The sequence below is a fragment of the Phoxinus phoxinus genome (genome assembly GCF_949152265.1).
Source record: "Phoxinus phoxinus genome assembly, chromosome: 12".
Lineage (NCBI taxonomy): Eukaryota > Metazoa > Chordata > Actinopteri > Cypriniformes > Leuciscidae > Phoxinus > Phoxinus phoxinus.
Genome location: NC_136887.1, coordinates 27,784,996 through 27,800,003, shown reverse-complemented (window position 1 = coordinate 27,800,003; position 15,008 = coordinate 27,784,996). Strand labels below are relative to the sequence as shown.

Here is a 15,008-nt window from a genome sequence, read left to right as displayed (position 1 = left end):
CGACCTCTAGGTCTCCATTAGTTACCTGTAGGCTGATGAAACCCAGTGCTCCTGAACAAGGCCAGCAACCAGGGCTGTACTAATGAGACCTACACTCTCACGGTCATTAACATAGAGAGAGATGGGTGGGAGGGAGGGGGAAATCTATAGGGTTTTTATTCTGTAGGAGGTTGAGGAAGAACATTATTGGTGTTGATAAAGATTTGTGACTCTAATTAATATTAAGCTTTCCAACAATGTGTGCATGTGCGTAGTAGGGCTGCAGTATACAACAGCATTTTAGTAGCATGTTAAACATTTTAAACATCTAAGATTTTGATAATAAAGCTTTTGCGAGAATAATGTCCTTTATTCTCATAATTTTAAATGTTATCAGTATATTTTTTTAAATGTTATTACTTGAATCAACACATTTCCATTAGTCCACTTTAGACATTACTAACTAACTTTCCAGCATGTCACCTACCGGTATCAGTCATTACAGTATTAGTAGACTGTCTGCTTAATATCTAGTAACACTTTATTTTGATGCTCCACAACAGACATTTTACGGACTATAAGTAACTTTGCATGTACATGTACATGAGAGTTAGTTGACCTGTAGTTGCAAATTAATGAGAGGTAGTTGTAAGTAGTTGCAAAGTTACTTATAGTTAGTAGAATGTCTATTAAGCTTTTGGCAGCTGGAGACAGGTATACTGATTTGAAACTGAAGGGGAAGAGATGAAGAATTCAGAAAAGTTGTGAATATACATATGCTCCACACAGAGATCTGATTTCACCAACATCAAGTCCACTTGAAGAAACCACTTGAAGTCCACTTCCTACCTGCAATACAGTACGGTGAAAAGTTTTAGGCACTTGTGTAAAAGTGAATGTTTGGTAAACTGATATTTCCTACTGACACACTACAGCAAAAGATTACTGGCTTAAAAACATTGCATCGTAAGTTACTTTTTTTTGGATTACTAAAATGCACAAATGCAAATGACAGCAGAATGCCACTTTATACACTGCTACTCTCACATAGTAGTCCAATACATACTATAGTATAAATCATAGATTTCAGTCCTAGCGTATACTGTAATAATATGAGAGAAATAAACTTTCACTGCCAGCCATGTATTTATTTTTCTTTGAAGTGAAGTCTGGAAACAAGGCAGTAGCTATATCCCTTCATGAACTGCTTTTCCTAATGCTGAGTCCTGAGGTGTTGCACAGTGTGTGCCGTATGAAAGTCGTGCCTCAGTTTAACGATCATTAAAGTTCGGAACACTGGAGTCATGGTCACCTGGCATCTGTATTAACATAGTTACTAAGGCAACCAAGCATAAGAGCTGCGCTCTTTAGAATTTCTGAAGAAATCTTGGCAAACTCTACGGTAAAGGCCTATACACTAGTTTGAAAGATAAGCTTTTGGCAGCTGTAGACACATATACTATTTAAAACTGATGGGGAAGAGATGATGAATTCAGAAAAGTTGTGAATCGTAAAAACAAAGTCTGCAGAAACATAACGAAACACTGACAAACAGACAGCACAACCAAAACATATTCTGACAGTCAAAAGGAATGACAGCAAACGAAGAGGGAATGCCAGGAATACAAAGAGAGAGAGAGAGAGAGAGAGTTAGAGAGACAGGGCTCCACCCCATTCTGAAGTTTGCCGGTTGCTTGGCAATGTAAAAGAGCAGGTGAGTCGGTGCAGCAACACATCGGGTTCGGAAAGCATGTTGTATAATCCTTTTCCACATTTTCCTTCTTCCTTGCCGCCCTCTTTTAAACCCCTTTCTTCTTGTCTGTCTTCGTCTCTTATTCTCGCTCCCCCTCCCGCAGTCTGTCCATCAGAAATCTCATTATTGTTGGCTGTGTATACATCTCAGTGTCTCATTAGCAGGCTTCCAGAGCGGCAGAGGACACAATGTCTGAACTTCTGTACCAATTTGTCTGCCTCTGTCTCCCTCTCTGTCTGGGAACCGCGTTTCCCACAGTGCATTAGGCCCATCCTTCAGCAAACTGAATAAGTAAAGATGGCCGAGGCGCGGGCTGAGAAGTCAAACTGCAGAATCATGGGAAATGAAAAAGGCTCTCTTGACCATCATTGAGTCCAGCTCTGCAGTTTGTCTGTGTGTTTCTGCATGTGTCTGTGGGGACCAAATGACCCCCAAAATTTGGTAAAACCTGAAAAACCATGCTGAAAACTATCTGGCCTCGGATGCTTTTCTGATCTTAGCTGGCGTGAGATGTTCTAGCTGTTTTTTTCTTCTCGAGACCCCTCTAAAACCAGCAAATCAGACTAGTCTAGAGTTATGTTTTAAGCTGAAACGTATGTTAGCTTCATAGGGACTAAATGTATTTTATCAAATGTGACCCTGGATCACAAAACCAGTCAAAAGTCGCACAGGTATATTTGTGGCAATAGTCAACAATACATTGTATGGGTCAAAAATGTTCTTTTATGCAAAAAATCATTAGGATATTAATAATTAATATTAAGGATATTAATGTTCCATGAAGATATTTTGTACATTTCCTACCGTAAATATATAAAACATTTATCTTTGTGAGTGATTGCAGCACAATCTTGAACATAAATGGACAACTTTAAAGGCGATTTTGTCAATGTTTAGATTTTTTTGCACCCTCAGATTCCAGATTTCCAAAGTTTGGGGTTAGGGTTAGTTTAATAATCAGTTTAATTTGAAAATGGTTTAAGTGATGCTAGCCATTTTCCATCACACTTTTTTTTCTAATATAATTCTCGAAACATGTCTGAAAGGCAGACTGAAACATTGAATCTAAAGGGTATTCAGTATGAAGTTTTTTTTAATTTGCTTTAATAGGTGTTTGTATAGTGAGACTATTTTACGCTCACAATATCAATATATCAGTCTCAATATGAAGCTCTTAATTTTGGACCTAACACTACTTTTCTCTCTTCACAGGTTAACGAGATCTATCATGACCAATCTCTCGGGGCACGAATAAACGTGGTGCTAGTTCGGATTGTTTTGGTGGATGCCAAAAAAGTAAGAACCATTGTGTGTGAATCATGACTCTAATGACATCATGCATCAAATATCAGATGAAAAGTTAAAGTCTGTATGAAATTAAAATTTGCCTTATTTGCTATTTTATTTTATTACACTTCTGGTTTTATTATACAATATCATTTTTTTTTTCTATCAGTACAACTTTTATCTATATATATTTTTTTAAATCAATTGACATCACAAATCTTTGTAGTCATATTTTGGGTAATCTTTCCTTTAGTGAATGCTTCAGAGACAAATATTAGCAAACAATTTGTAGGCTAACTTCCCAAAAAGTGTAAACTGTGGTTTTGTGACAGTTTCAACATTGTTTGAGGAGCCACACACATTAAGCTGTGGATCAACCAATGGCATGATCTTCTTTTTTTTTTAATCAATTGAAGTGATTGGGAAACTTTATTTTCCATTCAGTTTGGTGTAGCTAGTAGTAGTGGATAAATGACACACTGTATTAGTTGGTGTTTCATCTGAGACTGATTTCATGTTCAGACTCTAGTTTTCACCTTGATAAAGCACTGATGTAACCTAAAACATAGTTTTTTTGTATTTTTACAAAAATTCCCAAATGATAAATTTTCACTGTCTGTAGCCATTTAGCACCTTTGCAGTTCTGTATCATGACAGGTTGACATATTGCATCAGCAGCAAACATGTATAGACACACACTCAATTTATCTATCTCTCTCTCTTCCACCCTCTGTCTCACACTCACACCAACACAAACACATAAACACACTGCTAGCTTAGCTTACATGCACATCTTTTCCCACCCCCTTCTGCTGGGTGCTCACCATGGCTTAGGGCCTGTTATTCCACCGGACTGAGCAAACGGGAACTAAAAGCATAGTTTTCCCATGGGAGTCTTTTCAAAGTCACACGCCTTCACAGTTCAACACCAAAGCACACAGAGTGCTGATGTTATGCAATTGCCTTCCTAATACCCCCCCAACACATAAACACGCACACACCAGCACCTCCCCTATGGGACAGAGCAAAGGATTCTGGGAAGAAGAATCAAGAATGCCAGATAAACAATCAATGATGACCCTGCCTCATTCATAAACACAGCTCCATGAAATGCTGCTCTTCCTGTAACTGGAGATCAGGGAGAGGCTGATCTCAGATCAGAGAGACCGTCTCAGATGTGGTTGACCTGATAGTGACCACAGTTCTAGGCTCAGCTTTCCTCTGACACAGTTCCTCAATAAGAAAATCCCATATCTCTTCAATATCTCACCTAGACAGAAATTCAATTAAATGAATAGCAATAGTATGCATTACATATGCATTAGTGGTGGAGATTTTTCAGTGACATACATAACAAACATAAAACATGTTTCCATATTTTACATCCTTATGCCTGTTGGTGGTGATGGGTCTTTATGAGTGACATTGAATCATTAATTCAAGTGATTCTTTCAAAACACTGATTCATCAGGAACAAAACACTTAATTATTTTTATGAGTGAATCATTGATTTGTTCCCATTATTCCCATCATTCAAATCATTCATTCAAGTGATTTGTTCAAAACACTGATTCATTCAGGAACAAGCAAGTGTCTGCCTTTATGAGAGAGCCATTGAATAATTTACCTAACCAATTAATTCACAAATACTGATACATTCAGGAAAAAAATAATTAAATTATTGTTTCATTAACATGAATCACGGAGTGAGTGATTTATTCAATCATTTATGAGAGATTCATTGAATCATTTATTTCTCTGAGTTGTTCAAAAACACAAATTCTTTCAGGAAAGCCACTATTGTGCATTTCTCACAGACAAAAATGTTCAATTTAGTACCTTTTGAACAGTAATTAGCAACATTTTGTCTAAAATGTAAACCTAAGTTACTCATTATTAACTTTAAGTTCATTGAACTGTTGAATAAAAGCAATATCACACTTGCAATTTTGCTGAAAGATATTTACTTTTGCTAATGTGATATTGTGATATATACATCTTAATCAATTGTGAAGTTAACATTGTGTAGCAATGTTTGTTGTTATGGGAAGGAGGCGGGAACTGACGAACGTTCATAAACGTATATATAAAAAGTAAATAAACAAATAACAAAACGAAAGTAAAGGCAGGAGTCCCTCACGAACGACTGCTGCCACATGCAATAAAACAGAAACACAACATAAATCCAGGCCTGGTCCTCTCTCGATCTTCACTGTCTTCGCTCCTCCTTTTATGCTTCCGCTCCTCCTTGAGAGATACGAGACCAGTGCGTCGCGCAGTTGTCGCTCATCAGCAATCACGCCACCGCCGTGCTCCTGCTCGCCACAAACACCTACGCCATTTATTCAATCAGTATCAGGTTCGGGAAGAAAGGATCTTTTCTCCAGGAGTGCTATCTGGATGTGTAACCCATGAGGAAGATATTTTTAAGCCACTTAAACATGACAATCCATCACCTCTCTATCTCTGCGACGGAGCTTACCATTACCACAAATGTCAGTTCACCCAGCGGGAGGAATAGCTCACAACGCTATGGTGCCCTCAAATTTTGCTCTTCTTACTGAGACACTATACCTCCAGCCATTATGATAAATGGTGATTTTTTCCTCAGTGACAGATAGTGTGTGGGGTTACATGCTGATTACGTGCAGTTTCAGGTGAGATGGAGAGACAGAGGTCTGCAGCGGGTCAGGCAGATGGCGTTTCCTACGCTGATTTGTGGTGATTGTCCCTCTGGCCTTGTCTTTCCAGGATTAAGTTCTTAAAATGCAAACGGTCCCACATGAACTCATCAGGCGGTTAGCACACAGGTCTCTCTCTCTCTCTCTCTCTCTCTCTCTCTCTCTCTCTCTCTCTCTCTCTCTCTCTCTCTCTCTCTCTCTCTCTTTCTGTTTATCTCTTTGTCAGTTATCTTTTCATCTCTGTCTCTATGCTCATACATACTCTGGTTTCCTTTCCATTCTGTCTTTTTCCTTCAGTCTGTTGGTGGTCACGCTTCGTCTGCCTCTCACTGAGACTTAAAATGTTGTTTAACTCCATTCAGGGATGTGGTGGCCACAGGGAGCACAGGGACATTCCCAGTGGGTTAGTTGACCTGTGGGCTGGCTGTCGAAACCCAATTTAGATACAAAGTAAATATACAATGATTTTAAAGAGAAAAAATTTTCTGACACCAAGCCCAAGTAGCAGATTCTGGCATATACTGTACTGTATGACATAGACACAAATTAAATGCTATCTGATACCTAGTTTATTTAAAATTTGCACGCAGGATTTAAACTCAGGTCAATACAAAAATGTTTCCATCGCTGTTATTTTAGTATGATTTAAACACTATTAAAGTTTCTACCGGTATTAACATTTTTTATTGGGTCTTACTTTTATTTTCAGTTTTTGTTTTAGTTTATATATTTTTGTTTTTATTCTATTTAGTTAACGATTATAACCCTGGGTTCCACCCGAATTGTGTATTTAATTTATACAAACAAATGTAATATTTTTTTAAAGATTTCACGAATACACCAGCATTTCCATACCATGTGTTCAAGAGAACAAAACCATCATGTGGATTTGTGCAATTTTTTTTTTTCTTCGCTGCAAAAGTCACATGACTTTTTTGATGCATATTTTCCAGTGTAGTTTATTTTTCTTTTTACTGAATGAAAAAAAGTTATTCACATGTTGGTATCCATCCAGCTTTTTTAATGCAAGATCTAATTTATTTTCTAATTTTTTTTGTAAAATTAAATAATAGAGCAAGCATTAATTTAAATTAGGCCGGCATAGTCCTTTTTTTAGGTGTGTTCATAAGAGTACATTTCAAGAATGTATCTGAATAAGTGAATATGCATATTTTTCTAAATGAACACATTCTTACAAGATTATCATGACAGCAATTTCTAAATAAGTGCTTTAAACATAATTGAATAATAGCCTATATTAAACTAGTTTGTCCAAACATATTATTTAATTAAAGCAAATACGCACACTCAGAACTCAATTCATGGCTATCATAACTCAATGTAAGTTTAGGGTGGGGATGTCCTAGGATGATAAAACTATCATTCACTTTTTTCTTTTTCTTTTTTTGCATGTGAACAAGATTATATTTTTACTTCCTGTTTAAAGGGCACCTATTATGCCCCTTTTCACAAGATGTAAAATAAGCATCTGATGTCCCCAGAGTGTGTATGTGAAGTTTTAGCTCAAAATACCCAACAGATAATTTTTTACAGCACGTTTTCTGAGCCTCACTTTTTGGGGCTCAGAAAAAACGCACCGTTTTAGTGTGTATCCCTTTAAATGCAAATGAGCAGCTGCTGCCGGTCCAGAGGGCGGAGCCTCACGAGCTCAGAGCAATCTCATCTGATTTCAAAACAGAAATCTCAGTAGCAGTATTGATTTCGACCTAGAGTCGGACAATAATGCCTAGAGACAAGAGTCAGAGAATATATGCAGTATGTAAATAGAACAGGTATAGTCTAGTTTAATTACTGTTATAACTTATTTTTCATCTTGCTTTTATCCACTATTAGTACAAGCCTGTTGTAGCGGACCGCCAAAAATATACTGATGAGTTCAATTAAGTTTATTGTACATCACACAAAAGATGAAGCGTTAGATTTATTCCAGAGAATCACTGTAAGAGCTGAATAAATACAATATAAAAGTGCGCATTAAAGTCTTATCCATAAACTCTCTCTCTCCCTTTCATTATCATCAACATACACAGCGAATTACACAATACACACCTTTTCAGGGGGTGCTTAATAAACTGGTAAACTTAAATATATCCGCAAAACGACTCAGATGAACTGTAATAAAGTGCGCGCTCTCACTTTCATTTCTGCCGTGATCACTGATCATCAGTAACATTAGGCCTATCACTCCGGAGACTGTAAGCTGGATTACGAACAGTTGTACTGATCCATCCTCGAGTAACAACGAGAGTAAATGAAGACTGTTCATTCTTACATCCAACAACAAAACACTTCTATCGCTTAGGAGACATTCTTGTCTACAGCTGCTCCGGTGTCAAAACAATGGCAGACTGTTTGCTCACTCAGGGCGGGTCTACGCTAATAGCAGCAGTGTCAGTCAACAGTCTAGGGCGGGGCTTGTGCAAAAGTGCGTCACATTTGCCCGAATCTGAGAACAGCTCGTTCTGAGACAGTGTTTATGATTTATGTGGATTTTTAAAAAAAGCACTTGGTGGATTTTTATCATTATAGGGTGGTTGTGTACACACACTGCCAACACACATTTATGTTAAAACTTAAAAGTGAATTTAGCATAATAGGTGCTATTAAAATAGAGCCACATTAATGCAGTTGTTCCATTTTAGTGATTTCATTGCAGATTTGTTAACCTGACTTCACTAACTTCACTCATCTTTCAGTGTGGAAACCTTTCCACTGTCTTTTCTTATTCACACTCACTCGCATTCTCAAATCTCCCAGGATCACCCACTTATTTCAATAGCTCTGCTACAGATATACATCTTTCTCCATCTGTATCTTTTTCTTTCCACCTCTCCCTCCCTCTTATTCTCGCTCATACACAAACGCCTGGTTCTTCCACACCCACTCCTCTCCCCTGCCACCTCAGCCCCAATCAGCATGCAGCCTCGCCCGTCTTGCCAGCAGGTTGTCCATCATTCCCAATTACTGTGGCAACCGTTGCTGCCGGCAGCGGCACGCACGATCAACCGAGTGACCCCACGCACCTCCAACAAGGTTTCAACATCACAGTCTCTTCCGCACATCTGTTCCGCTCTTCCCCTCACCTAGCGCCGAAAAAGATAAAGAGACCCTGACATGACACACCCAGCATCAATCCACAGAGCGCGCTTGTGTCTAAGAGTGTGTGTGTTCGGCGGATCACAGAGACGATAAAGAAGCCGAGACGTTCTTTTACTGAGCATGCTTGCACGTCTGTCATGTATTCTGTTAACAAGAACAAGAGAAAGTCTCCTGTGTACAGAATCCCGAGAAACACCCTTCGTGACATTATCAACAAACATCTCAGTGATGGAATGAAGATAAGTGAAGATAAATCATGTGTTTAGTAACTAGTTTACATTAGTTTGCTGCCTGCGCACAAACCTACCACTTAAAAATCATCAGTCACAAATAAATGAAGTATAATGCGAGAATAAAGCGCTGGATGCACTTGTGCTGAGAGTGATGCTGAGTTGAGTTATTTCCCACCACCCTCTTTCTTTCCCATGGTGCACAGCAAGGCTTTGGAATGGTGAAGCTTCCCTCTACTGGTTGATGAAGACATTGCAGTGTAGTTCTCAGAGTTCATGACCTTGTTACAGCGTAAGAAGCACGATAGCAAGGCAGTGAAGGCACAGGGAGAGAAAGGCAGTTTCAGGACACACATCTGGAAAGGATCTCCTACTTCCAATGGCTCTCTGGGCCACGTCATCAAAACACAGCCGCGCATTCCTGTCTGGATGTTTCTCTGCACACATTTATCTCCTGCACACAATTCGGCGAAAAACCAGAGCAATGTTTACGTCTGTGTTCACACAAGTGTGAAATGAAGCAATAATAACAGCGTCACAGCTGCCGTGGTTTCAACTTTTTTCTGTTGTTATTGTATAAACATTTCATGTCAACGTGTTCAGTTTCACTGCAAATTATATCGATTGAATTGTTCAGTACTTTCAACATCAAAGGGCGTTAATGATACTAAATGATTGATGAACAATTGTGTCGTGCTTTTGAAGTTTGTGTTGACGTAATTGTTTAGGAGTCTGTCCTCTGATTAAAGGAACAGCTTGGGTTCAGCATCTGTGATTTGACCGCAAAAAAAATAGTTTAGATTCATCCCTCAGTGTAATAACAAACAACAATTGTTCAGTGTTCAGTACTTGATGGATGTCTGAATGATTTCTGAAGGATCATGTGACACTGAACACTGGAGTAATGATGCTGAAAATTTAGCTTGGCAATAAATTACATTTTAAAATATATTAAAGTAGAAAATAGTTTGTATTTTTTTATCAAAAATACAGCTTGGTGAGCATAAGATACTTTTTTCAGAAACATTTAAAAATCTTACCAACATCAAACTTTTGAACATTTTTGAACATACATATATTGGTCTGGTGGTAAGATCCATCAGTATTCATATAGTTACCTTCAAATGTTTCTCACCCTCATGTCCTTCCAAACCCTAATGACAAGATGGAATACAAATGGAAAGCTTAGCAATGTTTCCAATGATGCCAAAGCATCATAAAGATCCTCCATATGACCCATGTGCTGTATTCCAGGTCTTCTGAAGTCATAGGTTTATGCGAGCAACACGCCAACATTTTACAACAGATTCAACTGTTCCTTTAATAGTTTGTATTGAAACCCACAACTTAAATTAGATGTTTGGAATTGATTCACACCACCACCAGATGCCAATAGCGAAATCAAAATTAAACTTTGAGCGTAACATCCTTCTCATGTATGCTTTCAGTCCGCGAGTCTCATTGAGCTGGGCAACCCTTCTCAGAGTCTGGAGAATGTGTGTAGATGGGCTTTCGAACAGCAGAGGAAGGACACAAATGATAAAGATTACCACGATCACGCCATCTTTCTCACTCGTCAAGAGTTTGGACCTACGGGGATGCAGGGTAAAATGCACAAACACACTCACCAGCACAGCATCATCAACCTCCAGAGATTGAAACATGTTGCTAATAAAAGCAGATAATTATTCAAACATGAACACACACACTCACTTTGAAAAATGGATGTCTACAAGAACATTCCACTATGATCTTGAAATGATCATGACCTCAGGCCTCAGATCAGTGGAAAATAAGCACTAAAAATATGTGTATGCTGATGAAGATGTGAGGAGGACAAACTCAGTAAGGTGTTCTTATGTGTTGCTAGGTTACGCTCCTGTCACAGGCATGTGTCATCCCGTACGGAGCTGCACTCTCAACCATGAGGATGGTTTCTCGTCTGCTTTTGTGGTGGCACATGAAACCGGCCATGTGTGAGTACCTGCTGCACCCCTGCTTACCTAATATCTGTATGTCAAAAGCTATATCATATATTTTAATATATGTATTAATATATATTTATACAAAATGTAGATCTGGGGCCAGTTGCATAAACATAGCCATTACAGTATGTTAAGACAGTGTCTTAATATCTAGTTAGTATGACCCACTAACAGTTTGTCAATGGGTAATCAGTCTTACTTTTTGGTATCAGATTAGGCCAATCTACATTTTTATGTAACTGATTAAAAAAAGTTATGAACGGTCTTAAAGAAAAAAATGTGATGTCTAACTTGGAAGTCTTAGCGGTTTATGCAACTGGCCCCAGGTCTTTGAATCTTATTAGTTGAGCAGCATTTGCAAACAAATGACTTTCCACTTTTTGTATTGCTAATTAGTCTTAGTAGTGGGGATTTTATAGTGACTCTTTCTGCAAGTTAGACTGAAATGCCTGTAGATGGCAAAAAGTGACTGTCTGTGAGTGAAACAGCAAATCATTGGATAGTTCACAACCGATTAGTTTAAAACACTGATTAATTTAGAAATTAAATAAGTGACTGGCTTCATCCGAAACTGCATACTTCCCAACTATATTGTAGGTGAAAAGATTAGTATATCCAAATTTACAGTTTTCATAAAACATTTGACGGATTACACGGATTACCTGAAAAAGTACCCGGATTACTTACTACTTCCACCATGATTCTGAAATGTGCATCCGATGTTCATTTTACTGTCCCATGAGGCCATGGGAGAGTATTTGTGAATGGCAGTGAAGTGATGCAACTGACGCTGGTTGGTCACATGACAATGACAATGACAACATGACGGATGCAGGAAGTCCAAATTACATTCATACTATACAGAACATACTTTTTAACAGTTGTGAAGTAATTATTCATTCAGGAACAAAGCAAAGCCTATGAAACTGACTCATTGATTCCTTCACTCAACCAATTCATTAAAAATTTATTAGTTCAGGAACAAATTTATGCATATCCCTGACTAAATTCTGTTCATAACTTTATTCAAATCTAAAAATGGCAAAATAAATGGTCTTTAAATTTTTTTAATTGTTTGGATATACAATATATGTACTGTATGTGTGTGTTAAAGGTTGGGAATGGAGCATGATGGGCTGGGGAACCGTTGTGGAGATGAGGTGCAAATGGGAAGCATAATGGCCCCACTGGTGCAGGCCGCTTTCCACCGGTTCCTCTGGTCCCGCTGCAGTCAACAGGAACTGGGCCGCTACCTGCAGTGAGTACTAGATGTACATACACACCCAATCAACCAAAACTCCACTTGTACAACTGTGGATTATATACTACCTCATTCTGCCTGTGTAGTTCATATGATTGTCTCCGTGATGACCCGTACGAGCACACGTGGGAGGAGCTTCCACAGCTTCCCGGGCTGCATTACTCTATGGACGAACAGTGTCGCTTTGACTTCGGGGCCGGATATATGATGTGCACAGCGGTGAGTCTTGAATTAACTGCCTCACAGGCCTTTTCATTCAAATAATGCATTATTTTTTATGAGATTGTAAAATCACTACAAGCATGTATAATTGACCATCAGCTTGCCATAACAATCACCATTTGTGGTCATTGGGTTCACCATAGATCGCCGTGACCCAGTATTATGTGTTATACATGCTAATAATGCATTATGAATGTACCACACAGTATGTTGTGTTAAGTGACTGAGTTTTGATATCTGTACATGCTGAAAGGAAAAAGCTTAAAGGAACAGAATAGTGCACCAGAAAATGTTTTTGTCACTATTTCTCACGCTCATGCTGTTTCAAACTCATATGGCTTTCTTTCTTCCGTGGAACATAAAAGGAGGATTTTGAAAGAAAAAAAAATCCATTCAGGCTTTACAAAGGACACAAAAATACCTTTAATATATCATAAAAGTGGTCCATATGACTCGTGCACTTTATTTCAAGTCTTCTGAAGTAATGCAAGTTATACAGACTGAAATTTAAGTCATCATTTACTGCACATTTTGTCACCGGCCCTAGCTCTAAACAAACAACACTGATTTATTAATGAATTGTGCTTTTGAGAGGGATATTTTCAATTAATCTATTCATAATTTTGCAAGTTTGAAAGCCTTTCAAACATTCTGTGTATTCTGCGGGGGGGAAAATGTTATATGGGTTTACACGAGGGTGAGAAAATGATTCTTTTAAACTTATTTTATTTTTGGGTGAACAAATCTTTTAGAGAACAAGAAGGACCAGGTTTTAAAACCCTTTATATCACATCAGGTGGTTTTATTTTATAGAGAAAAAAAATCCAGATTCACAACAAAACACATTTTATGAACACCAAATTTCAAAATGATGTCAAACATCTATCTGAGAGAAAATGTGAGGCTAATTATATTGTTTGCGATTCTTTTTTGAGGAACCAAATATTTTTGAATAAAAAATGATCAGATAATCAAAACTAGATGGCATGAGTTTGAAATCACTTAATGTTGCTTTCACAAAGCTGGATAAAAATGATTTCAAGAATCATTTCTGCTCAGAAAAATGAAATTCCAGCTGAACAGCACTGCTTGGACTGTACTTCACTGTCTTGTTAAACCATTCCCTTAGCTGCAAAAGGTGGGGCCGTCAGGAGCCCAGGTAAGGTGTTCTCCTCAGTCGCAATGTGGCCACTTTTGTTTGAACTTGGTTCAATTTAGATGGTCTTATTGTTAAATCATTACATGTTATTGGTTGGTGTTGAACTCATTGTCATTTTGCAGTCATGTACACAGCGGGATACTAAACCCACAGTCGTCTTTTCCTTATTTTGGATTTTTTTGGCACCGTTTTTTAACAGCCAGTGTGACGTGAAGTTAAAGGAATGCTTGAGTTTAATACAAATGTAATAATTTAAATATTTTTGACTTGTCCTTCAGTTTCTCAAAAATAAAGAAAAATGTGTGTATAGAAATGCACAAATTGATGTCTATACTGCATGTGTACAATGAGCAAACTCAACAAACAGGAATTACATTAGTATAATGCATAACTGGAGTTCCCTTTCGTAGTCACTTCGAGTTACGTCGAAATGACGACGAATGGGGTTCGCTTAGAAGCCTATCATCTTCGAACAGTAATAAAACGAGCCAATGGCAAGCAAATGCCATGGGTCTGCTGAATTTGCATAGCGTAACTCCGCCCCACAGTGTGGGTATATAAGGAAGTGAGCCGGCAACATGCAGATATGTTTTCGCTTTCGGAGCCAAGAGCATTCTTCACTCCACAAGCCATTCTGAGATCATCTCTCTTCACTCTTCGAGACGAGCTACTCTTCAGAAGTGTTGGTGTGACGGCGAATTCCAGCGAGCTTCATATTGCCTGCCGATCTGCGCAGTGGTCTGCCAGTCGTGTGTCTCTCCCTGGGCGCTTCAGCACTGCTGTTTGAGTTTTATCTCTCTAAAAGAGCTGCACGCGGCGCGTCTTTTTAAAGACGGTTCGCCCGTGTGTTTCTGGGTGCGATACACAGATTAAATCAGCTGATGGGCACGGACGCTGTCTGATGTGTTTGGGCAAACGCACAGACAGCGTTCGTGGATGCGTCATGTTCTCATTGCGGGGACATGACCATCGCAATGTAACGATCGAGACTCGATGACCTCCTCGAGAGAGAGTCCCCTCATCCACACCCCGATCTATTCTCTCCGCAAGAGGGAATACTTCGGCTGGTGGCCAGGGTGATCAGAGGCTGCTGTGTGGAACCAACCCGACGATCTATCCTCGGTCCACACACTCCTCTTCACATTGCAACCCGTGTGGTATCCGGATGAGATCGCTGACCAGTCCCGGCCAGAGGTCGCGGGCTGGTCCAGCATTTCATTCGATGCCCCGGCAGATGAAATCTTGTCTATCGCCGCATCACAAGGTGGGCGTGAGTACGCTGGAGAAGACTCGGCTGTGCTGCCTCCTCCGGGTGTGCCAGCATTGCCCGA

General features: G+C 39.0%; 1 protein-coding gene across 2 annotated transcripts in view; it reads left to right on the top strand.

Annotated features, from left to right (window-relative positions):
- The window catches only part of LOC307007758 (A disintegrin and metalloproteinase with thrombospondin motifs 2), a 149,099-nt gene that overhangs the window by 109,447 nt on the left and 24,644 nt on the right, over positions 1-15,008 (top strand). For both annotated transcript variants that reach the window (XM_079630072.1, XM_079630073.1), the window contains exons 5-9: positions 2,945-3,028; positions 10,499-10,655; positions 10,921-11,026; positions 12,150-12,293; positions 12,383-12,515. In XM_079630072.1, coding sequence (XP_079486198.1) covers positions 2,945-3,028; positions 10,499-10,655; positions 10,921-11,026; positions 12,150-12,293; positions 12,383-12,515 — 624 coding nt within the window. The remainder of the gene's footprint in view (positions 1-2,944; positions 3,029-10,498; positions 10,656-10,920; positions 11,027-12,149; positions 12,294-12,382; positions 12,516-15,008) is intronic.